At 43.3% G+C, this 17,595-nt stretch overlaps 1 protein-coding gene across 1 annotated transcript in view; it reads left to right on the top strand.

The window, feature by feature from the left end:
• The window catches only part of LOC124612622 (transcription initiation factor TFIID subunit 1), a 226,135-nt gene that overhangs the window by 167,311 nt on the left and 41,229 nt on the right, over nucleotides 1-17,595 (top strand). Inside the window, exons 17-19 of the mRNA XM_047140920.1 lie at nucleotides 6,222-6,390; nucleotides 13,341-13,485; nucleotides 13,572-14,143. Of these exons, the coding sequence (XP_046996876.1) occupies nucleotides 6,222-6,390; nucleotides 13,341-13,485; nucleotides 13,572-14,143 (886 nt within the window). The remainder of the gene's footprint in view (nucleotides 1-6,221; nucleotides 6,391-13,340; nucleotides 13,486-13,571; nucleotides 14,144-17,595) is intronic.

Here is a 17,595-nt window from a genome sequence, read left to right as displayed (position 1 = left end):
GCGATTCCTGGAGCAGCTTGCACAGCGTATTCCCGCCTGTGTGAATTATCTGCATGACATCTTGGTCACCGGGTGTTCCCACCAGGAACATTTGCAAAATCTCAGAACCCTATTCCATGCTCTACAATCTGCTGGTTTACGCTGTCGGCTGGACAAGTGTTGTTTTTTTCAACCGGAAGTGGAATACTTAGGCCACTGGCTTAGCAAAGATGGCATTCGCCCTTCGGGTTGTAATGTCGCGGCCATTGAGGCCCTTCCTTGTCCCAAGGACTTATCTGAACTGCAGGTGTTTTTGGGCAAGGTTACTTATTACTTAAAGTTCTTGCCCCAGGTTTCCTCTGTTGCTCAACCCCTCAATCACTTGTGTCACAAAGGGGTACCTTTTGTTTGGACTCCTGCCTGTGACCAGGCTTTTCTCCATTTAAAGACGATGCTGAAGTCCGCCCCTTGCCTTACTCCTTTCTCTCCGGACTGCCCCTTGGTTGTGGCAGCTGATGCGTCAGCATACAGCATGTCCTTGCGCACCAGGATGCCGAGGGCTCCGAACAGCCCATCGCCTATGCCTGTAAGATGTTGACCCCAGCACAACGGAACTACTCCCAGATTGAAAAGGAGGCCCTGGCGATCGTGTTCACCGTCCAAAAATTTCACACCTATCTCTTTAGGGTGAAGTTCTCCCTCCTGATGGACCATAAACCCTTGGTTACACTTTTCGGACCCAACTCTCACCTTCCAGAGTGAACAGCTCAACTTCTCCAGTGCTGGGCATTGTTTTTACGTAATTACACTTACACCATCCGGTATAAGCCCACCGCCCACCATGCTAACGCGGACACTTTGTCACGTCTCCCAGCCGGCCCTGATCCTGCCTTTGACCAACAGGAGGTCCTCTGCTTTCACATTGATTCCGCCCACCGGGATGCACTAGACAGACTGCCTCTCATGGCTGCTCACATTGCTGCAGTTACCCGCTGCGACCCTGTCTTGCGGCGGGCTCTCCACTACATGGTCCACAGGTGGCCCTCCTATGTTACTTGTCGGATGCAGTCCAATTTCAGTCCCTGGCACCACCTGTCCCACTGGCTCTCCTTGATTGAGGATGTACTTCTGTTGACCACGGAGTCAGATGCCCATTGGGTGGTCATCCCTCCGGACTTGCGGCTTCGGGTGCTGTCTGTGCACGTCATCAGGCAAGGCCCCCCCCCCCCCCCCCCCCCCTCAGTCGTTTGCACCCTGGCCTGTGCCTCGCCATCCCTGGGACCGCATCCATATCAATTTTACTGGCCCGTTTTTAGGGTCCATGTGGTTACTCATCGTTGATGCCCACTCAAAAGACCCATATGTTGTCTGCATGGCATCCACCACTACAGAGGCTACGCTCACAGTCCTGGCCCAGGTTCTCGCCATTGAGGGCCTGCCACACACATTGGTCTCTGATAATGGTCCCCAATTCACGGCGTTCTCCTTCCACGGCTTCTGTCAGGCCAATGGTATCAAACATATCCGTAGCCCCCCTTTCCATCCTTTGTCCAATGGCGCGACGGAGAGGCTTGTTCGCACTTTTAAACACCAATTGACTAAGGCGGTCGACACATCTCCAACCACGTCAGCCGTCATCCTGCTTTTGAGCACCTATCGCACTACGCCAATTGATGGACACAGTCCAGCAGAGCTCCTTCATGGGCGACAGCCACATACCCTGCTCCATTTTCTGATGCCACCCTCCTCCTGCCCCCACTCCCAGCCCTTGCAGCAGTATGCTCCTAGCACGGCCTTGTGGGCCCACGAGTACGGGTGCAATGTGGGTTGGACACCCACCACGGTCGTCGCGGCCTGTGGGCGGCGTGTGACATCAGCACAGGCGTCGAAAGGTTTGGAGTGCTGCCATCATAATCAGCTCCGCCCACGTGCTGCCGCAGGCTTGAGCCGCAGCCAGTTCCCCTACCTCCTTTGGGTGCAGACATGGTCCTCGAGTTACCGTCCCTGCCCCCGATTGCCGTCTCCCTGCGGGCCTGCTGCCGGCCCTCTTCACCCTCAGGTGGATTGGTGGCTCGCTCCCCCGCCCGGGATTCTGGATCGGCTGTCATGGATACCTCGGACGTCCATTCCTCCCAGCCAATAGCGGTTGATGAGCTCGGCTCCTCTTACCACTTACGCCCACCTCGGCACCGTCCGGGGCGTTTCCGCCCCTACGCGCAAGTTTCAGGGGGGAGGGATCTGGTACTACGAGCCACGGAATTTGAATCCCTCCTGCCAGATGTCATGGACGTCAAAGACCCTTAGAGGTCTTTGAACCATCGTGCCGTAAGCTGTGCCGGCGCACGCCTCCTAGCCTGCATTTAGTGTGAGGGCACCACAGTGGAACACATGGTTCCAGTGGCCAATAACGGCGTCCCCGATAGAGTATTTAAGCGCGTGCCTCTCGCTCAGCCAGCGTGTCTAATCTTGCGTACGTCTCTGGACACATCGCCTCGTGTTAGACAGCTTACTAACTTTCTTGTTCTGTGTACGAGTGGACGTGGTTGTTAGGTTTCCTTGTGACTCTGTTGTTTCAATCTTGTTGTTGTTCGTTCTGTCCTTGGTTGGTCGTGTCCATCCTCTCCTGTTGTGTTGTTGTTTGTGGGCTGCTCCGCGGAACCCGCCACGCTTTCCGTCACTTTAACCCCGCGACTGTTCCGTTCGCAGTTACAACAATGTCCATATCGCTTAACATGGGAATAGTCTACTATTTGTCCGCAATAAGACAACTCTTTTCTACTGGTGCTGCCAGTAGTGGGAAAAATTGGCAGTAGCTGGAAAATGTACATTTGTCTCAAGAGTTCTGCCAATATAACTGCACCTGTCAACTCAGCTTTCGTATAACCATAAAACGACAGATAATGGTACCAGAACTGTGAGAAGGAGTCAGCTTTGCCTTCTCCTCACTGCTCCTCTCCTCTCGGCAGTCCAATACTTGGACAGGATGAGCCACCTGTCATTCCTGGCAGCCACCATGCGAACGGTCATCGTACTGTGGCAAGATAGTACTACTTTGTCTCATTCCCTTATCAACTACAGCCACGTATTCAGGTCCTCAGACTTTTATAACTGCAAAATGGTTTCTGTACAAGTTTTAGATAACCTTTCACTCCCTATATTGTATGCCTGCTATCTTCAGAATTTCAAAGAGTGCATTCCAGTCAAAATTGCCAAAAGATTTCTCTGACTCTACACATGGATGTTATAAACAGACACAACAAAAAGACTGTTACAGAGGCGTCTACAGATAAGTCAAGAAAACACACACACACACACACACACACACACACACACACACACACACACAGGACCATCATCTCTTGCTTTTGTTAGTGTGTGTGTGTGTGTGTGTGTGTGTGTGTGTGTGTGTGTGTGTGTTTTCTTGTCTTATCTGTAGACGCCTCTGTAACAGTCTTTTTGTTGTGCCTGTCTATAACATCCAACTGTAGAGTCAGAAATCTTTTGGCAATTTTGATTGGAATGCACAGTTTTTTCATTGTGCCTGCCTGTAACTCAATGTGTCATGTTTGCAGTGAGTAGCAATTTATCCTTTTTCTAATATTATTGATATTCGAACCTGGAGTTGCCATTGTTTTGTGTCGTGATAAACAGAGGTTTTTATTTCTTCACTCAATCTTCTAAGATAAGTTGTTGGGTTAGTATGGTCCTGGACAAATGCAGGAACACAAACTGATACTTCAAGAGATCGCCATCTACCAGTCCTTCCATTCTCCTGAGTACAATTTGTGTTAATATTTTGCCACCATGTCTTATTAGACTAATAGTTCAGTTACTTCCACACCTTTAATTCCTTGGAGTTATTACATTCTTCTTGGACTCTGAATTTATTTCACTTGTCATGCATATCTTGCATACCAGATGGAATAGTTTTGTAATGGCGTGTCCTTCCAACAAACTCAGTAATTCTGAAGGAATGTTGCCTACTCCAGGAGCCTTGTTTCCACTTCAGTCTTTCAGTGCTCTTTCAAATTCTTCTTGCAATATCAAATCTCTCACCTCATTTTCATCTACTTTCTTTTCTCTTTCCATAAATTTATCTTCAAATTTGTTTCTGTTTTAAAGGCTCTCTATATATTTGTTCCACATTTCAGCCTTCCCTTCTGTACTTAGTAATGGCTTACCATTTGACTTTTTGATTTCATCCAGGATTTTCTCTGCTCTCCACAGATATCTCTACTTTTTCTGAAGGCATCATCTATCTTTCCCTTAACCATGCCGCCTTCTACTACAGCCTCGCACTTCTCCTCTAGCCATTCCTACTTCAACACTTTGCATTTTCTGCTAGTTTTAGTAGGCTTTATTTTCTTTTGCATACTTCATTTCCATTTTATTTTTGTCCTTCCATCAGTTATGAAGTATCTGAAGAAAACGATTTATTGACACAGTCAGCACGATTTCAGAAAATATCGTTCTTGCGAAACACAACTAGCTCTTTTTACTCATGAAGTAATGAGTGCTATTGACAGGGGATGTCAAATTCATTCCATATTTTTAGATTTCCAGAAGGCTCTCGATGCCGTTCCTCACAAGCATCTTCTAACCAAACTGCATGCCTATGGAATATCGCCTCAGTTGTGTGACTGGATTTGTGATTTCCTGTCAAAAAGGTCACAGTTCATAGTAATAGACAGAAAGCCATTGAGTAAAACAGGAGTAATATCCAGTGTTCCCCAAGGTAATGTTGTAAGCCCTCTATTGTTTCTGATCTATATTAACGACATAGGAGACAATCTTAGTAGCCTTCTTAGATTGTTTGCAGATGATGCTCTCATTTAGCATCTTGTAAAGTCATCAGATGACCAAAACAAATTGCAGAATGATTTAGATATCTGTATGGTGCGAAAAGTGGCAATTGGCCCAGAATAAAGAAAAGTGTGAAGTTATTCACACGAGTGCTAAATTTTGATTACGTGATTAGTCACACAAATCTGAAGGCTGTAAATTCAACTAAATACTTAGGAATTACAATTACAAATAATCTAAATTGGAACGATCACATAGATAATGCTGTGGGCAGAGCAAACCAAAGACTGTGATTCATTGGCAGAACACTTAAAAGGTGCAACAGCTCTACAAAGCGACTGCTTACACCACATTTGTCCGCCCTATTCTGGAGTATTGCTGTGTGGTGTGGGATCCGCATCAGGTGAGACTGACTGTTGACATCAAAAAAGTACAAAAAAGGGCACCTCGTTTTGTATATATTGGAGATAGCGCCACAGACATGATACGTGAATTGGAGTGGCAATCATTAAAACAAAGGCGTTTTTTGTTGCTGTGAGATATTCTCATGAAATTTCAATCACCAGTTTTCTCCTCTGATTGCAAAAACATTCTGTTGGCACCCATCTACTTAGGGAAAAATGATCATCACGATAAAATAAGTCAAATCAGGGCTCGCACAAAAAAATTTAAGTGCTCTTTTTTCCCGTGCGCTATTGGAGAGTGGAATGGTAGAGAGACAGCTTGAAGGTGGTTCATTGAACCCTCTGCCAGGCATTTTATTGTGAATAGCAGAGTAATCACGTAGTTGTAGATGTAGATGTCAATGTTCTCTAGCTATTTTTCCTTCTCTTCCTTTTCCTACTGTCGAATTCCAGTCTCCAATCACAAATTTTCAACTCCTTTAACTATCTGAAGACTTCTTGTACCTCATCATATGTCTCACAATCTCTTCATCATCTGTGGAGTTAGGTGGCATATACAGTTCCACCACTGTGATGGGTCTTCGCTTCATGTGGCCATTCTATGTTCTCTATGCTTTTCATAGTACTTTATCCACATTCTTATTTTCTCACTCATTGTTAGGCCTACTTATGCAATACACCTATTTGAGTTTATGTATATAATCCTGTACTCATCTGACCAGAATTCCTGCTATTCTTGCCACTGCGCCTCACTAATTCCCACTGTATCTAGCTTCAACCTACCAACTTCTTAATTCTCTAGCTTACCCATCCGATTAAGTGATCTCATATTCCATGCTCGAGCCATAGAATGCCACTTTTGTTTTTCCAAATTACAATATCCTCCTGAATAGTCACTGTCCACAGATCAGAAAGAGGGACTATTTTACCCAGAAGAGAAAGAGAATTGTGGAAAAAATGTCTTAACACTTTGGTTCTATTTATTTTTCTCTTAATTGACTCTACATTAAGTTCCTGGTATATGTATTTTCACAGGTACAAGGAAGAGTGTCAGCGAATATTTGAGTTGCAGAATAGAGTATTATCATCAAATGAAGTCCTTTCGACAGATGAAGGTGAAAGCTCTGATGAAGATAGTTCAGATATTGAAGAAATGGGCAAAAATATTGAAAACATGCTGTCCAATAAAAAGACAAGTACACAAGTAAGTATATAAGGGAATGTAATAGTGGCAATACTTGTATTTCAAACTGAAGGTGAGGCAAATTTTGACAGTCAGAAAAACATATGGAAGCTTCTGAAGCGTAACTTGTGTGACTTGTAGATTCTGTAACATTACAGTCTTCTCCTACCTTTCAATTAATTGATTTCACTTTCCAAAAAAAAGTATCAAGAGAGATGTCTTAACTGAACTAATTGTTAATTCATCTTTGGTATATACTGTGATGTGATATTTTCCAATTGTCTATGTATCTTTTTTCCATCTTGTCTCATTCAGAGTCAATTGTGAAATTGAAACTTCCTGGCAGATTAAAACTGTGTGCCGGACTGAGACTCGAACTCGGGACCTTTACCTTTTGCGGGCAAGTGCTCTACCAACTGAGCTACCCAAGCACAACTCACGCCGCGTCCTCACAGCTTTAATTCTGCCAGTACCTTGTCTCCTACCTTCCAAAGCTGTGAGGTTGGGGCGTGAATTGTGCTTGGGTAGCTCAGTCGGTAGAGCACTTGCTCGCGAAAGGCAAAGGTCCCGAGTTCGAGTCTCGGTCCGGCACACAGTTTTAATCTGCCAGGAAGTTTCATATCAGCGCACACTCTGCTGCAGAGTGAAAATCTCATTCTGAAATTGTGAAATTGTTAATGTGAATAATAGGTTCTTGTTTCAGAATTCCTTTACTTCCTGTGACTTATCTTGATGGCATGATGTTGCTGTCATTTAGACCACCATTTTGGTTTCATGATGTGATATAAGTTTCATAACAAGAAATTTCTATGAGTATTTGTTAATTCTTGCATCCTAATCAAAATTATTTTGGTTATTTTAATATACCATGTTAATGTTACTCCAGTTCTTACCATGTGAACTTGATCTCCCAATGTTTGTGCATGATGTCCCTATGTTGTCTAGAACTCCTGTGTTGGAGGTGGTGGTACCTTTGTCCACAAACGTACATACTGTAAACTAGAGCTACTTCAGTACAAAATTTTATTTTTTCCTGGTTTTTTAAAAAATGTTTGGCAGAAATAATAAGTTCTTTTCACATCAGATAAGTTTTTCAAAACTACAGAGTATTTGTAAGGAAACAACTTGTTAAGTACATGTTTTTCAAGTAGTAATTTGCTTTGAAGTCAATTTACTTTGGGTCCATGTTGCACTTACAGTTGGGTAAATTGAACCTAGCCCTTTTTCCTAGTGATTCAGTAACAATTTGTACTGTGTTGAATGAGGAGGACTGAAATTTGGTGTCAGAAGAATATCTTAGAGTTACAAAATAAAAAAAATGCAAATGTAGTTAGCTTTAAAAAATGTGTTAAGCGGGGTAAAAACAACAAAGTGAATAATGCATGTATTTTTGGGAAATGTGTGAGCAAAAATCTACAAGGCATTGCTAGCACATGCTTTTATTTGAAACAAGGAATATTGTCATAACAACATTGAACAAGTTTCCAAGAACTGGGAATAATTGCAAGCATTTATATATTGTGCTTCAAAATGACTGTAAAAGACGTCTCTTCAGGTTTTGTTGATTTTATTTTTCTAGCAATGTCTTCCCATTTGTAGAACAGAATATCCTTTTAAGTTGGCCATTTCATGGCTTTGTTGGTGGGCTCCGTGTGTCCGATCAGAGAAACTTCCTCTTTTGTTTGAAGGACCATTCTTGGGTAAATTTGTCATTCTGTTTCACACAAACAAAGTTTCCTACATCCAGACTTGATTTGTCTATATCAGCGTTGGCCAGGACTTCTGCTTGCTTGCAGAGCTCTCGTATATGTGCGGATCACTGTTGCACTTACTCCTCTACCATGCCACGCTGTCTGAGTGTGAAGATGAGAAAGGAGTGGTGAAGGAGGATGGGGGAGCAAGGAGGAGGACACCGCGTACTCTCGCAAGGAACTTGAATGGCTTGCATGTGGCTTGGTTTCATATTGTTTCTCTAGAACACTGATCACAAATAAAACACATTTTCATAATTATTTAATTATTTTTCATGCTGAAGCCAGAATAAAAATTTATATCTGGTACAGACTGTCAGCATATGGACAGACACAGACAATTTTGTAGATTTTTGTCACTAAAGTTGCTACGTAACCGTGACTTATTAGTTTCACTAACAAAACAGTCTCTCACATAGGTATGTTGATTGAAATATTGTATCACATTTGCAACCTCATTATGGAGACATGTGGAAACTCTTCCTTAGAAAAAGCAACTTAGATCTTGTGGACAGTTCTAAAATAAAATAATTTGTCTTTTAAATGGGAATTACATTGCAGTTTGACCGGTTCCTTGCAGGCATGCCCTGTGGCTTAAAAACGTACTTCACAATAATATTAACATCTATTACTCTTCATTCAGTTCATCAAAAATTCTTGCAACTGATGGTGTAGTAATGCGTGCAACTTCAGAAAAGTTAGCATTTGTACCACTAATTTTCATCACGTGTTCTATGTGTTTATATACCACAAAGTGCTTCTTGATGTACAAAACAATGAATCCCATACAGATCTTCTTTCAATCTTTTTATTTTTTATTCCCTTGTGGTCATGTAAATACTTAATTTCTTTCTGAAAGGTGTTGTAATGTCATTCCATAGCAAATTTGTGGTACTTGTTGATTATGCAAATGTATAATAGAGTTTGAGAATTGTTTTCCCTCCCTTAATCCCTGCATTATTTTTTAAAAGCTGGTGATGATAAATTGCTAGACTCCCTCGTTTTGCACAAACAGTCACTGGACCTATGAATTTCATTTATACAATGAACAAATAGCAAAGGATATACGGCACAGACACCACAATTCTGCTGAATTGAAGAAAGTTGTGACAATAGAAAAATGCTACAGCAAATGCTGGAAGAAATGAAATGTCGCGTTGCACCGAGCAGTTCTGGGAAGGACCAGGCAAAGCCAAGAAAAAGCAAGTAGTTCAGAGACAGGTCATGCCTCGAACCACACACAACATACAGCACATTGTGCATGCACGCAGATTTGCACCCCATGGTCGACCCTGGTCTAAATGGTCTTCTTTTTAGTCAAGGTGGCTTGCTTTTATTTTTACACATTTTTATCTTTGTTGTGTTTTCAGTGAGAAACAATGGTTCTACAGAACTTAATGACATGTCCTATATATTCTTCATCACCGCTGCGCAAGGTGATGTCACTATTTTTAGCTAAGTGCAGGCTAAAGGTGTCGCCGCCATCATCTGAGCTAGTTTTATTCAACATTGGTTTCTGTCTTTTTCTTTCAATCTTGTTTTTTCACTCCTGAAAGCTTAGTTCTGCTTACTTTTAAACCTTGATGCCTTAGAGTCAGAAGAACTGATATTATTTTCAGGCTCACGTAGATCAGTCACACAAACACTCTTTATCAGCAGGAACCATTTCATAAACTACATTTTACAAAATGCAATGTTATATTACAAGTGAATGCATGTAAAAATCATATTTGAAGGTTAGGAAATGATCCAGAGTTGCTGAAACTCAAATCCCACAGGACAATCAATGGGCTGTACACTTTCGAAGGCAGAACAGAGCATCTGGTGGCCAGTATATGAACCAACAAATCTGTCCACACCAGCAACACTGTTTCTGCATAGTGGAAAATCATAGTCCTACCACTCTCATGACTAGCTGTTGGCTCTGATAACGGAGTGAAACTCTTTTCCCTGTTGGGCTCAAGATCACCGCAGAGCTCAAGTTGTCCTAGTTTCCAGTATTACATTTTTACTTGAGTATAAATGGTTTGGCTGCACTTCATTTTTGTGTGTTGGTTACGAAGAAGAAGAAGAAGAAAAAGAAGAAGAGGCTGTTAACCTCATTGTACCAGTGAGCTTCATTTGTTGAACAGTATGAGACTACGTCTGTGCAATAGGCCTTGCATCTACATCATTACTCTGCAACCATATTATTAAAAAGAATAGATTGCTACTTAACATATAGAGGAGACACTGAATCACAGACAGGCACAAAGAAAAGACTGTTATACATGTTAGGTTTCGGCCAAAAAGCCTTCTTCCAGAGTAGAATACACATACGCATTCACACAAGTACAATTTGCACACCCATGACCACTGTCTCTGGCCACTGTGGCCAGACTGCGAACTGCACCTGTGTCGGACATGCCCAGCACTCTGGAGTGGGTGCTGGAAGAAAGGAGGCGGCCTGGGGTGGGTAGTGGGAGGGATAACAGGATAGAGGGGGCAGTAGGCGACAGGGTCTGCTGCCCACCAAACCTATGCAATATCCTTGTCCACCCCTTCTACACCCCTGCTTCCAACCCCTTGCCTCATGACTCACATCCGTGCAAAAGACCTAGATGCAAGAACTGTCCCACACATCCTCCCACTGTCACCTACTCCAGTCCGATCATAGGTATCTCCTATCCCATCAAAGGCAGGGTTACCTGTGAAAGCAGTCATGTGATCTACTAACTAACTTGCAATTACTGTGCTCCTGTTACTGAAAATGCTGCTCAACAAAATCTACTTCACTTCAATAACTGCTTCACAGCCTGGAAATCTGGATCCTTCCTACTAACACCAGCTTTTCAAATTGTGCAAGTAGGAACTCCCTGCAGTATATTCTATGTTCCCATAAGCCGACTGGCCTAAACCTTTGTAGTTCCTGTCCTCCACCTAACTATGCCCTTGCCTGCTCCCACACCAGCACTACTCAACCTTCTATTTACCAATACACCAACTACTCTGTTTTCCCCTTGTCCCCAACTCTCCTGAGTGCAGTCAGCAGGTCTACCCTTTCCCCACCATGTCCCTGCATGCTCTCACAAGCAGCACTATACCTTCCTCCATCCCTACCCAGCTATCCTCCCCACCCACCCCATGCCTCCTCCTTACCCCCACAACCCACATCAGATGATGGAAAAGACAGTGTACCCAAGAAACGATACATTAAGAACACAGTGAAAGTCATACTCAGCAAGCAGAGGTTGCTTTTGAAATAAGAAGAATCAGTGAAACTGACAGCGAATCAGAGAGTACAATAATGGATTTTGAAGAACTATGTCTGAGATCACAGTCACTGGAAAAGCATAGACAAGGGCACTCCCTTGAAGCTACCATAAGCAGAAAATATGGTACTATTTACAAGATTCTTACATACTTACTGTACATCATGCCACGAATCTACCATCCATTCTCATAAAGTCACTTTGCAAAGAGGAGAACTGAAGTAGTCAGAAAAGACAGTAATAATGTTGGCAAGCAGAATGTGGTAGGGAACTGTGTATGTTTTTTGAGCCAGAGGAGCACATGACATATGAATGCAAAGTTTTGTATTTTGCACTAATTTTTGTTAGAATATGAAAGAACTTAGAACTTAACCTACTTTGTATTATCCTATCATGGTTTAAAATACATAAACCAACAGCCATAAGTGAAAGCCCCCTATTAAGGTGTCACTATACGTGGACCAAATAGTACATATTAATCAGCCTTTAATCTAAATGATCAGTGTATATGCGAAGTGGAGACTGGCTCGCATATCAGATTCCATGCCACTTGCCCAACTTCATGCAAAACGTGGTAAAATTCAGTTATCCTTTGCTTTTAGGTGCATCATTCTCGTAAGAGCATGCAGCTAAAAAAATACTACAATATTTTTTTCTGTTTTTAAAAACAGTTAGGTATACTTCACCAGTTGCATATATCAGAGTATGAGATAAGTAGAATATAGGTCAATATCATTGAAATTTGCAATTTTCTGAGCAACGTTGTCCACAGGGTGAACCAGAACTCCACCAACAAAATTTCAGAAGTTGTTCAGGGCTATTTTCTAAGTATTTTGATATAATGGATCAATGGTCTCTGGGTGGCTCATACAGAGTAATTGAATTTCATTTGGGTTGTTACACCCACTTAACTTTATGTCTGTATTGCACTGAAAATGTCTGCACAACAGTGCAAATGTTGATGGTACACATTTTGTGTCTTGTTTGGAAACAAACATGTGCCATTAACTCATACTTGCTGTTAACACTAATGCCCACTTTACTCTTTGCCTTCAAGCTTACATTCATTACTGCTCGTTTCCGCCTGTGGTTTGTTTCCCAGCAGTGTTAGTTGTAAGTTAACAGTGATACCAAACTGTATGAATAGGTATACTAGTGGAAGAGTTGTCTGAATGTACCTTGTGCATGGATTCACTGGATGCTGCATAAGAGCTGCACAATGATGCTGTCCTGAGCTGTTTCCGCAGTGACTGCATTGGCAACCACATCGAAGAACTGTACTGAGGGTTGTTGCAGTGCTCTGTTTTACATTTTTACATTTTGATGATTGCATAGTACAAGCTTCTTCACTGTTGTGATAGTATTTTCGCAGAAAAAATGTTATTGTGATAACAAACTGAATAAATCACAATTACACTATTATTCTGTAATGAATCACTGGAGCACGGGTCCCTTATACCGAAATACTCACAAAATATCAGTAGACAGCATCTGCAATTTTGTCGATGGAGTTCTGTTTCGCTCTGTATACAATACCGAACAATTTTCTGCTGTATCTTTTACCAGTAAATTTTTACATAATTCTGTGTTCTGCACATTTGTTCCCCTTCTGGTCTCCACATGTGTTCTATCGCTTCTGCTAGAGGACTGTTAAATTCAGGATCTCATCTTACAATTTTTGTAATATTCTCTCTCTGGGTGCAAGTGAAACTCTGAGATGTCTTCCAAAAGATCTCCAATCTTTTGATATTTCTTACACAAATTTCATAGCAAGCAGTTAGTAAATAGGATTGATGGGGATTGTCCTCATCTCAGGTTCTACATTTGATGGCCTTGAGGAAACTTTCACTAAAGATTTTATTTAGTTTGTGCTCGCCTCCCACAAAAATTCATCAACTAGTCAAACAATAACAGATTATGTGGTCTTTTATGTTCTACAGCACACATTAATGGCATTTCATCTTTTCAGCTTTCCTTGGAAAAAGAGGAACAGGAGCGACAAGAGCTGAGGAAGATGATTATGGGTGACGGAGATCCAGAACAGCGTAAAGGAAAAGACAAGAAAAAAGATGATGAAGACAATCAGTCACTTAGTGGATATGGTTCCCAGACAGGTAAACATTCAATATGTAAACATAGGGCAGCTTCTAGAGGCTGTGTACATTTCTGCTGTACTTTAAAAGACATGTTCTTTGTTTAGGTCGCGTGTTGAAAATCTACCGTACATTCAGAAATGCTGAAGGGAAGGAATACACACGGGTAGAAATAGTGCGAAAGCCAGCTGTTATTGACACATATCTAAAGATAAGAACAACAAAAGATGAAGCATTCATCAGACAGTTTGCAACTCTGGACGAGCATCAAAAGGAAGAAATGAAACGGGAAAAACGTCGCATCCAGGAACAGTTGAGGCGAATAAAACGCAATCAGGAACGTGAAAGACTTCTAGGATTCCGTCATGGTTCAACTCCTCTTGGTAACCTCAGCGGAGGAGGAAGTACATTAGGAATGACACTGAATGGCACGAGCAGTCCCGGTCCGAGCGCTGCCAGTGGAATGGGTGGAGGCGGCGACACGCCGGGCAGCAGCTCGACAGCAAGTGCGGGAACCCCCTCTGGACCACCCTCGGTGCCCCCGCCAGTTATACCCACCACAGCACACACCCCACCCATCCCCACACAGATCCCTAGTCCCAATGTCAACTCTACGCCTAAGAGGAAGAGAGCTAAACTGAAGCCAGATCTGAAGTTGAAGTGTGGTGCCTGTGGAAATGTAAGTAAAATCTCTCAACATTCATGCTCATTATCTTATGTGGCATTCACAAAATGTTTAGAAGTAAAGTAAAATGGTGCACATTATACAGGAAACCTATCAGAGGAAAATTGATATTTGCTGCTCTCTTATTGAATACAGAGTGGAGCAGGTTTATATCACAGTCTTTCCTGTAGCTATGTAACTGTGTTGCTGTCATGCAGAAATATGCTCTATTATCTCACCCTCTCCATATTCTGTGATACTCAAATTCATCTTTCCAGTCTGCAGGTTCATGTTCATACATTGTATCTAGTTACTTATTTAGAGTATGGCACAATGCGTGGTACTTTCATACACTGCATCTAATGTACATTCTGCCTGAAGAGGTGCTGGAGCCTGACGAGGAGGCACTAGGCCAGCTCTGTCACATGGGCAAGCAACAGCAGCTACCAGTGGTGAACTGTCTCCCTAGACATTGTTTCACTACGCACTTGGACACCAGTGACAAACCGTCTCCCTCGATATTGTTTCACCACCAACAACAACCTCCAAAAACACCATGGAATAACAAACTAACAACTGGTATTCGAGTCCACAGCATTGAACAGAACCAAAAACAATAAACATAACAAGAATCCTTGAATTGACATAAACCTCTGAGTACATATCATGGAGTGTAAAACCCATGGCATCTGATGCCTAAGAATAAATAAAGTAAATAAACATTGTGTAACAACTTCAAGAAACTCGGTACTATTTGCATAAAAATACAGAATTGAACTGTTAATTATGAGAAAATGATCTAATCAAAACAAACATGCTGTGTCCATGTAGGAGAACAGTGATGGGCCTGTCACATCTGGTGGTGGGGAAGGGCCAGGCATTGGTGGAGTTTGCGTAAAACTTCCAAAAACCGAGGGCCTGGCAGAACATGTGATATGATCGATGGTGCAAGAGCGAATTGTGAGACTGGTGGCTGATCTGGCAACATCAGTTGGAGCAGACGCAGCAACACTAACTACAGGGGTGGTAGCAGGAAGAAAACCAGCTGTGGCAGGACCAGCGTTGAACACACTAACAAGGCAGCTGGCATTTGGTGTTGATGGGGCTGGCACCGTCGGGAGGGCTGGCCATAACAGTTCCGGCAGCACGAAGACTGACAGATAGTCCGATGATGCTGCAGACAGACCTTGTAACAACTTGATGGCTGGTGAGGACAAGGCCACCGACGGAAGGACTGACGACCGGTTCAATGTCATCACAGACAGATGTGGCAACGACAGGAAGGCTGGCTGGGACAGGCTGGTGACGGCAGAACAAACGAGATGGCTGACAGTGGTGTCGATACGGCAGCCGAGGGCTGCTGGCACAGGGCTGGCGATGGACAAATGAACAACAAGACCGACATCGACACTCGTGATGATGTCTGTAGGGCTGGCCATAACAGGGCTGCCACCGAAGGACGTGACGCTGAGAGCAAAGCCGGTCATAATATGCTGAACTGACACCAGTGACATCACAGGCAAGACCTGGGGCGAGAGCAACAGGATTGCTGCTGTGGAATTCTGTGAACATAAAACTGAGTGCCACATGGTACAACAACATTGCACACAACTTGGGTGGAGGTGGCTCAACATGCTTCACACAAGACTTCTAGACACCGCGTTTGGACACTGTGCATGAACATGCTCATTCGAACACTTTGCAGAAGACTGTTGTCCAGGAGCCCATAACAAAGTGAGCATTTTGCTGCGGCTGGAAACGACTGTCACTGTAACTAAAATGTGAAACTAACTGTTCCGCCAATAAGTGGTAGCCTATGTCCTCTGAATGAGAGTCCGGGTAAAATTGACAGCACAAATGAAAGATTTATGCACCTACACTTGCCAGAAAGTGAGAACTGCACAGAAAATTTGGTTTGCCATAGGCTATGAAGTGCAACTCCAATTGTTGACGGTACATGGCCCAATCCTCCTCCTGGCCCTAAGCACCCGAAACTTTGGTGCAGAAATGAGAGCGGTGTTCCGGGACTTGGCTGTCACAGACGAAACCTGAGGGAGCTGTGTTATGCCCTGCAGCAGTTTCTGAATTTGCTGCTCTGCCAACAGAATGACACGATAATGATGGAAGCTGAAGAAATGAATTAAAATTTGTGCCACGGCCGGGACTTGAACCTGGGTCGCCTTGCTTAGTAGGCAGGAATGCTAGCCATTACACTAGTGCAGCACTATAGCTAACAGTGGTATTCCGCCGTCCACCGAACCTGCACAGTATACTCACCCATCCTTATACAACCCCTGCTCCAAATCCCTTACCTCATGGCTCATACCCCTGTAATGGATCTAGATGCAAGACCTGTCCCATAAATCCTTCCACCACCACCTACTCCAGTCTGGTCACTAACATCACCTATCCCATCAAAGGCAGGGCTACCTGTGAAACCAGTCATGTGGTCTACAAGCTAATCTGCAACTACTGTGCTGCATTCTACATAGGCATGACAATCAACAAGCTGTCTGAACATATTGTGGCCAAGAAACAAGTGGACCACCATGTTGCTGAACACGCTGCCAAACATGATATCCTTCTCTTCAATGACTGTTTCACAGCCTGTGACATATGGATCCTTCACATCAACACCAGCTTTTCTGAACTGCACAGGTGGGAATTTTCCCTGCCATACGTCCTACATTCCTGTAACCCTTCTGGCCTTAGCCTTTATTAACCACTGTCATCACCCATCCAACCTCTTCCCTGTTCCCATTCTAGCATTACGCAGGCATCATTCCATCACCACACCCAGTCTTTTTTTTCTCTCCTTTCCACTCCTCTCTCCTCCTCCCCTCCCCATGTCTCCTCTTCCCTCCATAACCTGCAGCACATCACTGTCCACATCCCCACCATACTATCCACCTCCTCCCCGCCTCGGCCTCCTCCTTACCCCCACCCACTTGCCACTCCCATCAAGCACTGGTGCTGCTGCTCGCAGTTGGTTTCAGTTGCCTGAGACTGCAGTTGTGCGTGTGAGTTGCATTTGCATGAGAGAGAGAGAGAGAGAGAGAGAGAGAGAGAGAGAGAGAGAGAGAGAGTGTGTGTGTGTGTGTGTGTGTGTGTGTGTGTGTGTGGGTGGGTGGGTGCACGTATGCGCATATGTGTGTCTGTTGTTGATAAAGGCCAATGGTCAAAAGCTTTAATTTTGAAAGTCTTTTTGTCATTCCTATCTGCGATGCAGCATCCCCCCTATATGGTGGGTAGCAACCCTCTTTCTCATAATACATTAAACTTCGAGTGTTCATCTTTTATATGACTAGTTGTTTTTGATAGCTTTGGCATTCCCTTTGCTAGTACTATTAGAGAGTGTAATAACTCAAAGCCCATCCAGCTCTACGTGAAACACGCTTTGAGGTGCAAAATTATTTTCATTCCAAGATTATGTTCCACATAATTAACTTTTATAATAATTACTGTAA

Source organism: Schistocerca americana, chromosome 4, assembly GCF_021461395.2.
Source record: "Schistocerca americana isolate TAMUIC-IGC-003095 chromosome 4, iqSchAmer2.1, whole genome shotgun sequence".
Lineage (NCBI taxonomy): Eukaryota > Metazoa > Arthropoda > Insecta > Orthoptera > Acrididae > Schistocerca > Schistocerca americana.
This window is presented reverse-complemented; position numbering and strand designations above follow the sequence as displayed.